Consider the following 14,973-nt stretch of genomic DNA (forward strand, 5'->3'; position numbering starts at 1 on the left):
GGGTCGGACTCTCTGGTCCAGAACTCAACCCTATTGTTAGATAAACAACAGGGTCTGCTTTGTTTCAATAGGAAACAGCTTCTCGTCGAAGAGGTCAGAGGTCACATGTGGTGTACCCCATGGTTCAGTCACAGGACCCCTCTTATTCAATATTTATATGCTCCCACTAGATCAGGTTATAACAGGAAATTAGATCAGCTACCATAAGCAGTCGGCCTTCTATCACCTGAAGAACATCTCCAGGACTAGAGGACTAATGTCTCAGCATCTAGAGAAACTCATCCATGTTTATCTTTAGTCACATTGATTCCTCCAGCAGCATCTTCACAGGTCTGACTGAAAACATCAATCATCCAGCTGCAGCTGATCCAAAACGCTGCTGCTGCTGTTCTGACTAAAACCCAAGAAGATAGAAAACATCACCACAATTTTAAAGTCCCTACACTGACACCCTGTAGCTCAGAGAACAGACTTTAAAATACTGTTAGTTTGTAAATCATTAAACAACGTAGCACCACAATACATTAAATATCTGCTGCTGTTGTATCAACCTTCCAGACCCCTCAGGTTCTGGTTCTGCTCTGCATCCCCAGAACCAGAACCAAACATGGAGAAGCAGCATTCAGCTTCTATGCACCTCAAATCTGGAACAAACTTCCAGAAAACTGTGAAACAGCTGAAACACTGAGTTCCTTTACATCTCAACTAAAAACCCACCTGTTTGGAGTTGTATTTGAAACGTATTGTAGTACTTGTAAGCATCTGCTTATCTCTGCATTATTTCCCATACTAACTAGGTTGATCTGAGTTTAAGTGCGTTACAGTTAATTTACTTCGTTAATAGAATTCTGCTTGCAGCAGTTGTGTGTTCTGGGGGAATGTTTTTGTTTTTAGTTCTGGATGCTCGCTGACTCTGGTGTGGACGTGTAAAGTTTGTCTGCATCGGCGTTGGAGCACGTAAACTATCCAGTTGTACTCCGGTTCGGTTATCTTCATTAAAAGAAGATCAGCATTATTCCTTCCTGGAGTGGTCATTATCCCGCACCTTTACAATCCATCCGTGGCTCCTGTTAACAGTATTATGAATTTAATGATGGCACTTGACTTATGTAATATTTTGATTGTTGATTCTATGTTGCATGACTTTGTGTTTATGATGTAAAGCACTTTGAAATACCTTGCTGCTGAAATGTGCTATACAAATATATTTGATCGATTGATAGAAAATATGAACCATGTTTATTAATATATGTTGAAGAGGGATACTACAAAAAAAGGGAACTGTCTGTTTTAATTAAGATTAGCATCTGTCATTTTCTTTTTAGAATACTTGACTTGAATGACCCAAGAGCAAATTTCCAACCTTCAGCTGCAGGTTCACTTCCTGTTGGGCTCTGCCTGCTGCTCTGTGGCAGTTTTCTAAACTTTTACATTTAAAAAGTCTGTCTGTGGAAAGGTTGCACTCTTTAAATAGTGAGTGGAACATTTACAGTGTCTGGAACGTGTGTGAAGTAGAAATTTTAGAAACCAAGTTAGTCATTTTAATACTGTGGGATTTCTCCTTCAGATGATAAAACTATATTTTAATCCCAATCAGCTGAAATGGTTCAGCATTATGATTAGAGCTGCATAGCATGTGGCATTTATTAGAACCAAAAAGCCTGAAAATGGAGTGTCAAAATCTGCAATAAAAACTCAAACTCTACTTTGATTATATTTATTCTGTGAGGAAAAAAATTCATGTGAAGAAATAAATGTTTTAACAAAACAGTCAGTGATAGGCTTTCTGGTATCCTTTAAATTAAATGTAACCTAAGAGTGTTCCTAATTTAAATCATACTTTTTTTTAAATTGATCAAAATTTATAGGAACTTCTCGTTGGTAATCTATGACTTTCTATTTCTTTGGGGATTAAATAAGTGACACAGAGAGCCATTTCTCTCAGCCTCTTGGCTGGACCAAACACTGGTGAAACAAAGCTGAATATGTGGAAGAGCAGCTCAGCACCACTGATGTAGCAGGTGGAGTATTAACCTCCACCTGTTGGAGGATGTGTGATGCTGTTGTCTTGTCTCTCTTCCAAAGCATCTGAGAACCTTGCAGGGCATGGCGTTAAAAGTTCTATGAAGCACCAGAACATCTTCAGTCGACAGCTGCTGCCAGAAAAAATAAAGGGAATCAAATGTTTGTTTTATTTTGTGAAGGAATATCCTTATTGATTACTGATATGTGATTTTTATTGTTCTGATTTGATGGCAGTTACGCCATCCATCCATAATAAAGATGAATAACTGAAGAGTTGCTGCCATCTTCAGTACAAATCATTCTTGCTCTCTGTATGGCTGCTTTAGGTCTACAGTCTGATCTTTGATAGTTCCCTCAGAGACAGTGGAGGGCCAGCCAGCTGGATTCATGGACCAAAAATCCTGAGTAAGAAACCTGCAGACAAGCTTCTGCAGATTAAGGTGAGTATCAGATCATCAAGGTCCGGCTCATGGGAGAACAGCAGTCTTAGCTGCTTCGTATCGCTTCACTGAATGGACTTGAGAATAATTTTTCCTCTGACCATGATGAAGAGTTTTTCATTTTTAATTATTTTGTATTACATGCCAGAGTGAAATAAACCTCAACAATGCATGCTTTTCATGAGTACCTCTCCATCACCTGGTGCTGCAGGAGAAGCTGCTGGGTGGTGTTCAGAGTATGGATGGAGGGGAACATCCAGGCAGAGCAGCAAACAGGAAGGCTGTGGTCCAGATCGTATCCTGGGCGCTGGGCCTGTCGGCCGCCTCTGGCAGCCGGGCCGAGCAGCTTCAGGGGATCCAGGAGCTGGAGGTATGCTCATCTTTTCTCATGCATTTCCCTCATTCACCTAGAGGTGAGACCAGGTATTTCTAACAGTTTCTCCATACCATTCTGATGTTAACTCAGGCAGAGCTTTTACCAAAAATAATTTCTTTACTGCTAAAAATTAAATTATGTGGGTAGATGAGTAACAGAACTGGGCTTCTCTGTCGCTTTGTTCCCATATTTCAACAATAAAATAATAATAATAAATTAGATAAAGGGAAGATATACCTCACAGAACTTATGTCTTGATATTGACAGGTAAACAAAATGATTTACACGCTATAATGTCAGTTCCAAATATGTAATCAATGGTTTCTACCTTTTCTTAAATAAATTAGCAGCAGCAATCACTTGCGTTGTCATTGACTTTACAGCAATCCCTCATGCAGAGCATGCATGACAGAGCAGATCCACACAGAAACAGGAGAGCTGATGTGTGATTATTTTCTACATTACCTGCTAGCAGATCAAATGTTTTTCCAGGGAGTTCTCTTGACTGGATCCATGCTGAAGTTCCTGACCTGTGGGGAGCGTGGCGACATTCAGCTCAGGAAGATTCTGCTGGTTCCTGAGAAGCAACAGCCTGGACTGCAGGCATATCACAGCCTAATGTGCAGCCGAGAGGAGGGTCAAAGGTCCGAGCGCTTCAGACAGCTGAGCAAGGAGCTTCGAGAGCAGATCAACACTCAAAGTGTCGCTGACCAGGTACTTCCTGTCTGTTAGAACTGGACTGATTTGGTCACATGGAATTAAATGAATGCTTTTCTCTTCTAACAAACTGAACTGAATGAAGATTTAGTCAGTTTACAGAATCTGACAATTACATGTTTCTGTGAATTAAAATATATTAGCATCTAATGTTACAATATAAGACGCCCCAGATAGCAAAATATGAGTGACAGAACGTTAGGCAGACACATTTAATCCACGTAGAAGCCTGACATTGAAACGAAATTGAAAGTGGTTGAATCAGCGTTAGGGTTTCAACCATAATTTACACTATATCAGTGTTGATTCAACCATCATCTGAATGTAGAGCTACATACACATTTTGGTTCATTTTATGTTAGTTATATTAATATTGATTCATGTACATTTTTTGGTCTGACAGGTCTACATCATAACATACCATTAAAGGTTTCTTCACTGGTGTTGCGGCCTTCTCGTCTCCAAAAAAAAAACTATATTCCAACCAAGGCCGTGGGTGTTAACAGGTGGTTTTTGATTTGAACACACTTCCTTTTATTTGTTTGAAAAAATATATTCTTTATTTCTTGTAAAAATAGCGACAAAATAATTACCAAAAATGTCCTACAACTTAGTCAAAAATGAAAGTAAACCTAATATGACGTTTCAAGTACAAAAGGTGAAAAGTGAAAATGAAAGTGGTCAAAAAATCATTTACAAAACCTCCCATCCACACACCAAACATTTGCCAAACCATCCCTCCACTCAGGACCCGGTGTGTTTTAATTACTTAAATTAATGGGAGGGTCTAACCAATTACCAACATAATCAATTCAAATATACAAATTAACTACAGATTGTGGATCTAAACTTAACTTAAATAAATTCTAAACTTCCAAAAGTAGAAAACTAAATTAGTAGAAATTACAAGTTGCAAACATTACATAAATGGCCACCACAACTGGTGTTAAACAATTTTATTGGAAGATCATGGGTATTATTTCGTTCATAATTATCTTACATAGATAAGATAATTTATCATCTTATTTCCAACGACGTGTGTACACAAGCTTCAAAAATAACATGGTACTAATATTACATTACTTAAGAAAACAGGGATAGATCTGTAAACATATTTTGACTGTCAGAACAGTCTATTGTCCATGGAAGAACAGAGTCCATGAGGTTAAGCTTTGTACTGTATGAACCAGGGAAACAGTACAAGTTGGAGTAACACAAGTTTGACTCTGGTTGGCGTCACTTTGGTACCTTGATGCCTTCCTCCTGTTCTGGCGCATAATGAAGCCACTTCATGACAGTTTCCTCGACAGCCAGCTTTGGGTCAAATTGCAGAGCAGGGGCTGAAAAACATAAATTTAAGAGTGAGAAAGGCGCCGGATAGAAAGATGATAAACATTTCAAAAATTTTGAAAGTCATTGAAATATTAAATAGTGTACTGGTTATAGGTCTGAGAACAAAAACTATACAGTTCTCCATGTACACTCAGTTAAGCTATTAAGTACATGCTAATGAATATTCATTAATATTTGTCTTAATGTTAGTTGACATATATTACATTTACCCATCAAGCTGCAGCATAGCATAGCATTTATGATGCTGAACTCATGTTAAAATGAGGCGATCAATATTTAAAAAATAAATAAGTGTTTATCACAAGATCTAAAGATAAAAACTCAAGGAGGACCAGGGTTGATTTAACACAGAAACAGAAAAATAGAGCAAAAGGTGATTTGTACTGCAGCTGGAAAAATTATTTACAATATTTACAGGATAAACTTTCATTAAATAACAGGTTCAAACTTCCATTAACCACAAACATGTCCAAATAAACAATTGATTAAATTCATTCAAAAATGTCCATATGCTGATACCAATCCAAGAATCAACAGACTGAATCAGTCGTTACCAGGTTTCTCCTCACCTGCCTTACATGTTTCAGGTGTTTCTCTTCTGTCACACCTGGATTGAATCTGTGGGTGATTAACAGTCTTCTGCAGTTCTTGATGAGTGCAGAAGGTCATACAATCATCTGAGTCAGCTGTTGTAGAATAGAGGCACATGTAAGTAAATCAGTAAGCACATCATAATAAAAAACAAGTGATTTAAAGCCCACCTGCAGCAGCCAGTCCTCAACATCCTTGTCCACCACATGCCCTCCCAGCCCAAACAATCAGCCCCGTCCTACTTTCAAAAACTGAAATCCCACAAAATCTCATAGGATTTCATACTTTGGCCTAAAGTGGTGGGCAGGATTAAAAAATGGAGGGCGGGGGAAGGATGAAAAGGAGGGGAGGTTGGGGAGGAGTACAAGGAGGCAGTGGCAAAGGGGGGGAGGGGAGAAAAGGGAGGGTAGATGTGGGTAGGGTTGTGACAAACAGCATATTTTAATTCAAAATTGATTTTCAGTTTTTCCCAACCCTGGTCCATAAGTCAAACCTATCTGCCTGTTTTCAATTCTGCAAAACCCTGTTAATCAGCCATCAATTGAAATCCTGTGTGCTGACTTAGGGAAATACCTAAAACCTGCAGGTCAGTGTGCCTGAGGCCAGTGTTGGAAAAACACTGGATTAGATGTTGGCATTTCAAACAATAGAATTCAACCACAAAACAACATGGATTCAATGACATCTTCTCATCATTGGTTAACTGGCAAGAACTGGATGATTATTTGATGGTTGATCCATCGTCAGTTGTTGACCTCAACCATTCTGACTATAATTCAACGTTGAATTACCATGGTGTGCTATCTGGGACTTAATAGCTTTGTGTACAGAAGGCAGCAGGTGGCCATTTCTGTAAAGCAAAGAGGAAACATCTTGCTGTCTGGATAAAAAGCTGCTCTGTTTTCTGTTTGTGTGGAGGGAAATGCTTTGGAGTTTTCTGACCTCAATAGATGCTCAGTCCACAAATCAATGTTTTTGTGTGACACACAGTTTTATTTAAGAAAGTGACAGGCTTATGGAATGGATGAAGAAATCGGTCTGCAATCCCTGATTGTCCTGATTTTATTGAGTAAAAGAAACCCTTACAAAACAATTTAAATGTAACAGATGAATAATATAGATTTTTGCATCATGTTAAAAGTAACGGAACAAAGTAATTCTCCTCCAAGGAAAAAAAAACATTGTATTGGTTTTTAAATGTTATTTTAAGTGACCAAAGTGTGACTCTGTAGCTTCATGCGGAGCAGGCCGGCCCTGTGGCCCCCCTGTCCCAGTCCCAGCTGGGTGCCCTGCTGAAGGACCTGGCTGATGTGGAGAGGCTCCTGAAGGACGTGGACCTGCTGTCTGGACTGGCTCGCCTGCTCCCCAAAGGAGCATGTGCCGGGCAAAACCCAGTATCCACGAGCAACGGAACGTGGCCTCTGAACACCACCACATGGAGCATCAACACAACAGATGTTCCCAGAGAAGACGGAGAGGAGGGGGCAGAGGGCGGAGGGAAGAAGGAGGGGGAGGAGAATCCTCACTCTCAGTTCTCAGCGTTTGTTCAGCTGTGGGCAGGACTGCAGCCCATTCTGTGTGGGAACAACAGGTGGGTGAAATCTCAACATGAGTCAGTGAAGGCTCCGACTGAGAGCAGGACCAGATAACATTATTTTATACTAATGCAGTCTAATGGTTCTGGAATAAAGTCCAAATTAAGAAATTAAAACTGGGTCAAAAAAGGTAAAAAAAAAAAAAAATAAATAAATCAATCAATTAACGGAAAGTCATCAGCTAGTTCAGCAATCTATTATTTATTAACTTAAGCATAGACTCAACAAAAGGCCATTTGCTTAAAGAACAGTTCATTCAGACCTAAGGAAGGAAGCCAAAAGATTTTGTATTTAAAATGAGCAATTACTTAAATATTTTCCACCCAAAACTCTTCAAATGGCTGTTTTAGCTTCATCTAGTCCAAATTTAATTAAAAACAAAAATCTCCTACTAAGCATCTTTTGCATCATCCCCAGGTCAGAACTATACTGTGCTGATGAAAGTGTTGAGCTCTTCACATGTTGATGTTAGAAGTGTTTTTAGCTGCAGCCTTTGCTCCAAATGATGAGACATTCACTAAAGGAATGCTCTTATTGCAGTTTAGACAATAAAATATTTTTCTTATTTAAACGGATACTTAATTATTTGTTTATTTGCATCTTCTTATAATTAATAAATCAAACAGTTTCTTATATTTAACAAGCACTTAAGCAATCTGATGATAATCTTTGGTCTTCACAAAAAATATTTACTATGTGTCGAAAAAGATTCATTTCTTTTCAGAGATGAGAACAGTTCATTTGAATTTCCTGAGAAAAACTGTTCTCCCCTGGAAACCTTGCTAAGCCTGGTGGTCGGGGCATGGAGGCGGTCCGCCAGCAACCCACCGTGTTTTTGTATTAAATATGTTAAGTTGACAGGAAATGTAAAAATATTACTGGGTAATTATGTTACTGGAAGACATTGCCAACAATTCCTAAACTCACAACTACAATCCTAAAACAACAAATAAAAAAATACAATTAAAATAAATATCAGTTATTTGCCCTTCTGATAAATCCAAAGTAAGTCATCAGCTCGTGGATCTAACACCATGTAACGCTGATCACATTTACAACCGGACCATGGCATAAATGAACTAAGCAGCTGCTTAAGCTGCCCTGTCATCATGTACTTCTAGACTCATAGACTTGGAACACAATCTCACTCTGATCAGGATGGAGTTCTGGAGAAGCTCTGAGGACAAAACAGAAGATAGGATTGTAGCCTGTTGCTACATGCATAGCTCTGTCAAAGTACGCCAAAAGGGCTGAAAGCCAGTGGAACATTTCCATGTATATTTGACCTATTGCTACTATTTTGTATCATGACTGTAGAGGAGAAACTAGCAACAAGGTCTTGGAAGACTTATACAGTATATTATATTATATATATTATATTATATTATATTATATTATACTTATATTATATACCTTATACAGCAGACTCATGTATAAGGTAGGAAACTGAATAGTAGCCATAGTAACAGCTGGTTTTAATGTAAAAGACAGAAAAGTGATTTTCTGTGATTCAGTAGAAGACTTTGATGATGACTTACTTTTATTTCAGGATCATTGAGCCAGAGGCGCTGAAGCAGGGGAATATGAGCTCACTGGGATTCACCAGCAAAGAACAAAGGAACCTGGGCCTCCTCGTTCACCTGATGACTACAAATCCCAAGATCCTCTACTCCCCCATTGGCTCTCAGGTGGACAAAGTGATTCAGAAGGTAAGTAGGCAGCTGGTATGGAGCATGTTATATAGAATTACTCACAGCATATCCCAGTCCATATCTGACATGTTTGGCATTCAGTTCCACAGATCAGAGAGCTCTGAACCAATCGGAGAGCTCTGAACCAATCAGAGAGCTCTGAACCAATCAGAGAGCTCTGAACAGAGGATTCGAATAATTTTACCGTCTGCATCTTGATATAACCAAGATTCAGTAAAAAACTTTCTGGGCAGAGTTTAATTCTTTTAACTCTGGTTTGGTTGAGAATTGACTCCTTAGGCCTCTGACCAAGCAGACTGGAGAACTCGGCAACGTTTGTAGATGAGAGTTTTAGAAAGGACATAGTGTAAAAGTCAATATAGTTGACTTTGTTCTCTTTTCAATCCGAGGCGAATGAGACGTTTGCGTTTGTTGGGAATGTGACTCACTACACCCGGGTGTGGCTGAACATCTCTGCCCAGCTCAGGACCTTTCTGGAGGAGGGCCGCCTGCAGAGCCATCTGCTGTGGCTCCAGCAGGTACACAGTGCTGCTAAGTTGTACAGAAATGTTTTCACCTGTTGAACATTCTCATTTTCTTACTGTGTTACAACCTGAGACTCTAAAGTATTTTAGTGGGATTGCTTTGCTTTGGACACACCAACACAAAGTAGCACATTGGTATGGAGCTAAAACGGTTTCAAAATTCACAAATGCACAGAACAAAATTAACAAATGCAAAAGATCCACAAATGCACAGAACAAGATTCACACTTACGAGCTCCTTCTGGCCTGTCAGTTGCACTGCATTTGTGTGTGAATTTTGAGACTCCCCCGACTTCTCACAATTCAGTCTTTTTTTTTTTTTTTTTAATAAATGGTCTAGCTGATTGGGTGATCAGCCCCCCAATAGGGCTCCGTTCATATGATTGGCTGAAACAAGGAAGCTATCTGATTGGTTGCTGATCACCCAATCAGCTAGACCATTTATTTAAAAAAAAAAGACTGAATTGTGAGAAGTCGGGGGAGTCTCAAAATTCACACACAAATGCAGTGCAACTGACAGGCCAGAAGGAGCTTGTAAGTGTGAAGCTTGTTCTGTGCATTTGTGGATCTTTTGCATTTATGAATCTTAGTCTGTGCATTTGTGAATTATGAGGCCGTTTTAGCTCCATACACTGGTAAGTTTAAGAAAAAGATACAGGGTTGTCAATATTTTTATTAAAATAAAATTCAGAAAATTGTGCCATCCATCCATAATTAGTTCCATTTAGAGTAATTGTAATTGAAATCCAGTAGCAGGGTAGCAGGAGTCTCCATGATTTATGATGTTTGCAGATGATCTGCAGTGAGAGCAGGGCACATGTACAAGAATGAAAAATAGCTGCAGCTAGACAGAATGCCTGAGTGTAAATGAGAGGGGCACAAGTGGAACAGGGACGTTATAGCAAGAAGAAGTTAAAAGGTAGAAACTTTAAGATTTTAGGGTGATTGGTCCAGAACAAAGGAGAATGTGGAAAAGAGGCAAAGAAGCATGTGCAAGCAGGTCTGATTGGATGAAGAAAAGAGTCAGGTGTGATAAAAGTGTGACAGCAAGAATGAAAGGAAAGATGTACAGTGGTGAGAGCAGCTATGTATGGTTTTGAGACGTTTTGAGACTTTGCAGCCGCAGAATTGGCGGCTGCAAAGCTCAAGGTGTTCAGGTTCTGTTTGGGAGCGACAAGGATGATGGGATCTGGAATGAGGACATCTGAGATAAAGTCAGAGAGGCCTGACTGACACAGTGTAGACATGTTCAGAGACAATGATGATATTGATTAAAGGATGCTGAGGTTGAAGTCACAGGGCAGGAAGCCAGAAAGGAGGTGGATAGATGTGGTGATGAAGGATGGAGGACACAGAGGACCTCTGTGTCCTCCACAGAGGACACAGAAAAAGTCCCTCAGGCTCTGACTTTTCCTGAGGGAACAAGCTGAAAGAGGACACCAGCTGTTTCAGCCTACTTCTCTATTCTGCATTTTTTGTGTTGGTCTGCTAATTAAAACTAAATCCCACTGATGTTTCTGATTGAAACGTGACAAAATATGAAAAGTGTAGAGACTGTGAATACTTGTGTATTGTGCTGTATTTGGATCCAGCTTTGATTGGGTCATTTCATCCATCCTGTCTTTGTCCAGCTGTCCTCAGAGCTGCAGCAGCAGCCGGAGCTGCTGAACGGCAGTGACAGCGAGCTGATGCAGGCGCTGATGATGGGAAACTACACGCTACCCAACACCTCCACCCTGCTGGAGCAGCTAGACACAATCGACAACGCTGCCTGCGGCTGGATACGTTTCATGTCAAAGGTCAGCACTCCAGGGATCAATTGGTGTGGATGTTGACTATTATTGTAAGTTTAAACCTAAAACCCATGACATGATATCTGAGTAGCATCTGAATAGCATTTCGGTTAGTTAATTTGCTTTTGACTGAATATTGTGTGAGTTGATTAAGTTTTTTGATGCAGGAGTTTCCTCTGACTCTGAACTGCTGCTTTCCAAGGCTGAAAATGATAAATGTCTGTATTTGACTAAAGACTAGGTTGAGCTCTGCTCATAGAAAACAGTTGACAAAATTCAACTCCAAAAGTCTTTATGTAGTTCCAATTCACAACACATCATCTTAAGCCACTTTACAAAACACAAAAGGCAATTCAATCCAATCTTACAGTTATTAAACATGACTCAACTCCAGTTTATTCACATTAGTTAAAATTGTTTTTCTATCTAAGGAAACCCATCAGATTGCATCAAGTCATTTATTCAATGGAGAGGAGAATCTCTTCTATGACAGAAAGAAACTTTCAGCAGAACCTGGGACCAGAAACTGGCTTAGCATGAGCCAGTTTCTGTTAAAGATTGTTAAAGATTGAATTAACAGCAAAGAGGAGAAGGAGAAAGTAGCAGAACAAGAAGTGGTCAATTATGCCTATGGAGGCATAACTACAAAGATACCTCAGAGTAACTTAGCTAAGTGGCTCTAAGCTTTATCAAAAATGTAGTTTTAAGCCTAGGCTTAAAAGTATTCAGTCCTCACAGACTATGGACAAATGGATGTTTGTCCATAGTCAAATGACTTGACACAACAAGATCAGTATCAATAACCAATATGACTTATATTAACTGAGGCATAGTTTGTAACAGTCTAAATCCATTTTGCTGTGGACGAATATTTTTCCCCATGTTTCCAGGTCAGTGTTGATGTGTTCAAAGGCTTCCCTGATGAGGACAGCATAGTCAACTACACCCTGAACCAGGCCTACCAGGACAATGTTTCTGTGTTTGCCAGTGAGTCACTCCTTTCTACCTGCAATGCCTTACTAAAATATTTACACCTTTTGACATTTTGTCACCTCATGACCACAAATCCTTTTTCTCAGTCAAAAAACTGAAAAATATTATAATGCATGACAGCCAAGAATTTTAGTCTACATTGTTTCTGTGAACACAAATAAATGGAGAACATAGTTATTTTTATAAAGCTATGTTTTGTCCATGTATTCGTTGGAGATTGGGAACATTTGGGGTAGGGCTGGGCGATATATCGAGCATACTCGATGTACCGTGATAATTTCAATTTACAATAGTTAAGATGGCTATATTGCAGCTATCGAGTATAAATTGTTGTTCAAATAATAAACTTTCGCCGTCAAATTCACTGAGTATAGTTTATCCGACACCCTATGCATGCATCACTAGTCCCTCCCCCCCTCCCAATCTGAAAATGTTCTACCAATCACGCTGCGAGGAGAAAACAAACAACATGGTGATGGCAAGAGTTTGAGCTGTGAATGAGACAGTAACTGAAGAGGAATCAGATGAACTAGTCTAGTTCCGAAGAGAAACGGCGCTCGATCAATAATTTAGCAGTAGTTTGGATTTTATATGGAGGATGTCGAACAAAAGGAGGTAACATTGCTGACTGGTAGATTAGCCACCGCTGCTATTAAGCATGCTAACACAGGGTGGCTAATTAGCTCATTTAAACACTGATGATCTGTCAGTTTGTGTGTAGGTCGCCTTTTTTATTTTTAAGCTGAACCAAAACGCACCTTATTCCACAGCACATCTATATGTTAAGTTTGTCAAAGTCAAGCATAACTGGCCTACTTCTCTGTCCCTTGCTATTTTTTTCTTAGTTAAAACTTATTTCTCACCTTGTTATCTAGTCATAGTGTGTAGACAGTTCATAGCAAACTACTGCATCACTTTTTATATGAGCTTACATTTAAGTCTAGCAGATAAATGGGGGCAGGAACTTGTGTGGGTGACATCATGCTGCAAGGGGTCTATAGTTTAAAATAACATTGGAGCTCATTTAAGAATACCCTGATATATATCGTCTATCGTGATATAGCAAAAATATATCAGGATATTAGATTTTCCTCATATCCCCCAGCCCTAATTTGGGGTCATTCAGTCGCCATCACGGTGATGATGGACTTTTGATGTTCTACATGTTTTTCTGTTACCAGGCGTGATTTTTCAGACTAACAAGGATGGTTCTTTGCCACCTCATGTTCTGTACAAAATAAGACAGAACTCCAGCTTCACAGAGAAAACTAATGAAATCAGAAGAGCCTACTGGCGACCTGGGCCCAACACTGGTGGGAAATTCTACTTCCTCTATGGTTTTGTGTGGATTCAGGGTAAGTCTTTTGATGCTCCTGATTGGTACTAGTTTTTCAGTCTACTTAGATGTGCAGATGTGAGTGATGAAGTGTCAGAGCTTCTACTGCCATCACGGGTAAAACTGTGTTCATATTGAAGCTCAGACAAGTCATGGATGAGCTCAGATTAAGAACAGCATTTTTTTACAAGTCATAAATTGCCCAAATGCTTTTCATTGATGGACTTTGTATACAGAGGCAACGTGCTGCTGTCTGAGACTGGGCCATAAATCAAGACCTAGATCTGCGCATTAGTCAGGTCAAATGTATTGTTTTCTTTGGTTTACAAAGACCAGCATTTATAGGCAGAAAATGCTTAACAGTGTGCAAAGTGAGCTGGAAGCAGCTGTGGAGAGATGCCTGAGCCAGCGGCGGCAGAAGCACTTTTCCTTGGCAGGTCGACTTTTCTGCAGGAAGCAGAGGGAGAGAAAAGAACAATGCACAGTCTTCATCCAGACACTGCAGGCCCATTTCTTCTTTGTACATTTATTTGAATTGGAGAGAAATTAAAATAATATTTTCTCTTTGCCTGGAAATGTTATCATGAGAAAAATATAAAGGTTTACACTAGTTTCATTATTTCAAAGCTAACCATACGCATCAGTTCATATTTTGTTGTAAATATTACAACATGACCAAAATAAGCTTCTTACAAGGCAGTATTTGCAGCCTCCTGTATTCAAATATGAGCATAGAGATTGAAATCACACACTGACAAATAAAAACAGATTTATCCTCAAGTTGTCGTTTTTCTCCTAAGGTTAGTGTCTCTCTTTCATGTTTTCCTTTAGATATGATAGAGAGAGCCATAATCAACACATTTGTGGGTCACGATGTGGTGGAACCCGGTAACTATGTCCAGATGTTCCCCTACCCATGTTACACCAGAGATGAGTAAGTAGTGTATTTTTATGTCAACCTAGCACTAAGGTACTTTCTGTACTCTATTTGTTGTGGCTCTTATAAGGCTAATTATCCCAGACAGAAACAAATAATCTTTAGATTTACATATCTTTTATCTAAATAAAAATATGGGAGTGTGTTTTATGGGGACTTTTAATGACATAAGTCAAGAGTACACATTTTCAGTCTGAAAGCAGGACTTCATGTCTTTGTACTCAAAACTTTCTTTCAAATATTCACTGTTTTTTCGCAAATCGTTCTCTCTAAACTTCTCTCTGCTCAGATCACATGTCTGCTCGCAAACCTCTCTGCTCACTTGCAAATTTTATCTGCTCTCTCTCCAAACAAGATGTACTGTCACCTGGCAACTTCTCAGCCAAAAGAATGAAAATGTTATACTGGGTGAGTTTCTTTCCTTATAGTGCAGGGGTCAGTCAGCATCTTTTTAAATTAAAATAGCCACTTTTACCACCGCCACTTCAAAATGAAGTTTGTCTACAACTGCAAAAAAAAAAAAAAAAAAGTTTGATCATAATACCACTTTTTCTGATTGGTATCGTGATCAAAAACTTGTC

General features: G+C 39.3%; 1 protein-coding gene across 2 annotated transcripts in view; it reads left to right on the top strand.

Moving 5' to 3' along the window:
• The window catches only part of LOC103130952 (ATP-binding cassette sub-family A member 2-like), a 41,158-nt gene that overhangs the window by 11,526 nt on the left and 14,659 nt on the right, over positions 1-14,973 (top strand). Inside the window, exons 2-11 of one of the 2 annotated variants that reach the window (XM_007542483.2) lie at positions 2,352-2,465; positions 2,677-2,835; positions 3,334-3,555; positions 6,735-7,093; positions 8,647-8,806; positions 9,199-9,327; positions 10,965-11,132; positions 12,017-12,113; positions 13,301-13,474; positions 14,287-14,393. In XM_007542483.2, the coding sequence (XP_007542545.2) occupies positions 2,704-2,835; positions 3,334-3,555; positions 6,735-7,093; positions 8,647-8,806; positions 9,199-9,327; positions 10,965-11,132; positions 12,017-12,113; positions 13,301-13,474; positions 14,287-14,393 (1,548 nt within the window). In that variant the 5' untranslated portion in view covers positions 2,352-2,465; positions 2,677-2,703. The remainder of the gene's footprint in view (positions 1-2,351; positions 2,466-2,676; positions 2,836-3,333; positions 3,556-6,734; positions 7,094-8,646; positions 8,807-9,198; positions 9,328-10,964; positions 11,133-12,016; positions 12,114-13,300; positions 13,475-14,286; positions 14,394-14,973) is intronic. The other variant, XM_016666303.1, reaches the window with a different exon arrangement.

Source organism: Poecilia formosa, unplaced genomic scaffold (assembly GCF_000485575.1).
Source record: "Poecilia formosa unplaced genomic scaffold, Poecilia_formosa-5.1.2 Scaffold699, whole genome shotgun sequence".
Classification (NCBI taxonomy): domain Eukaryota; kingdom Metazoa; phylum Chordata; class Actinopteri; order Cyprinodontiformes; family Poeciliidae; genus Poecilia; species Poecilia formosa.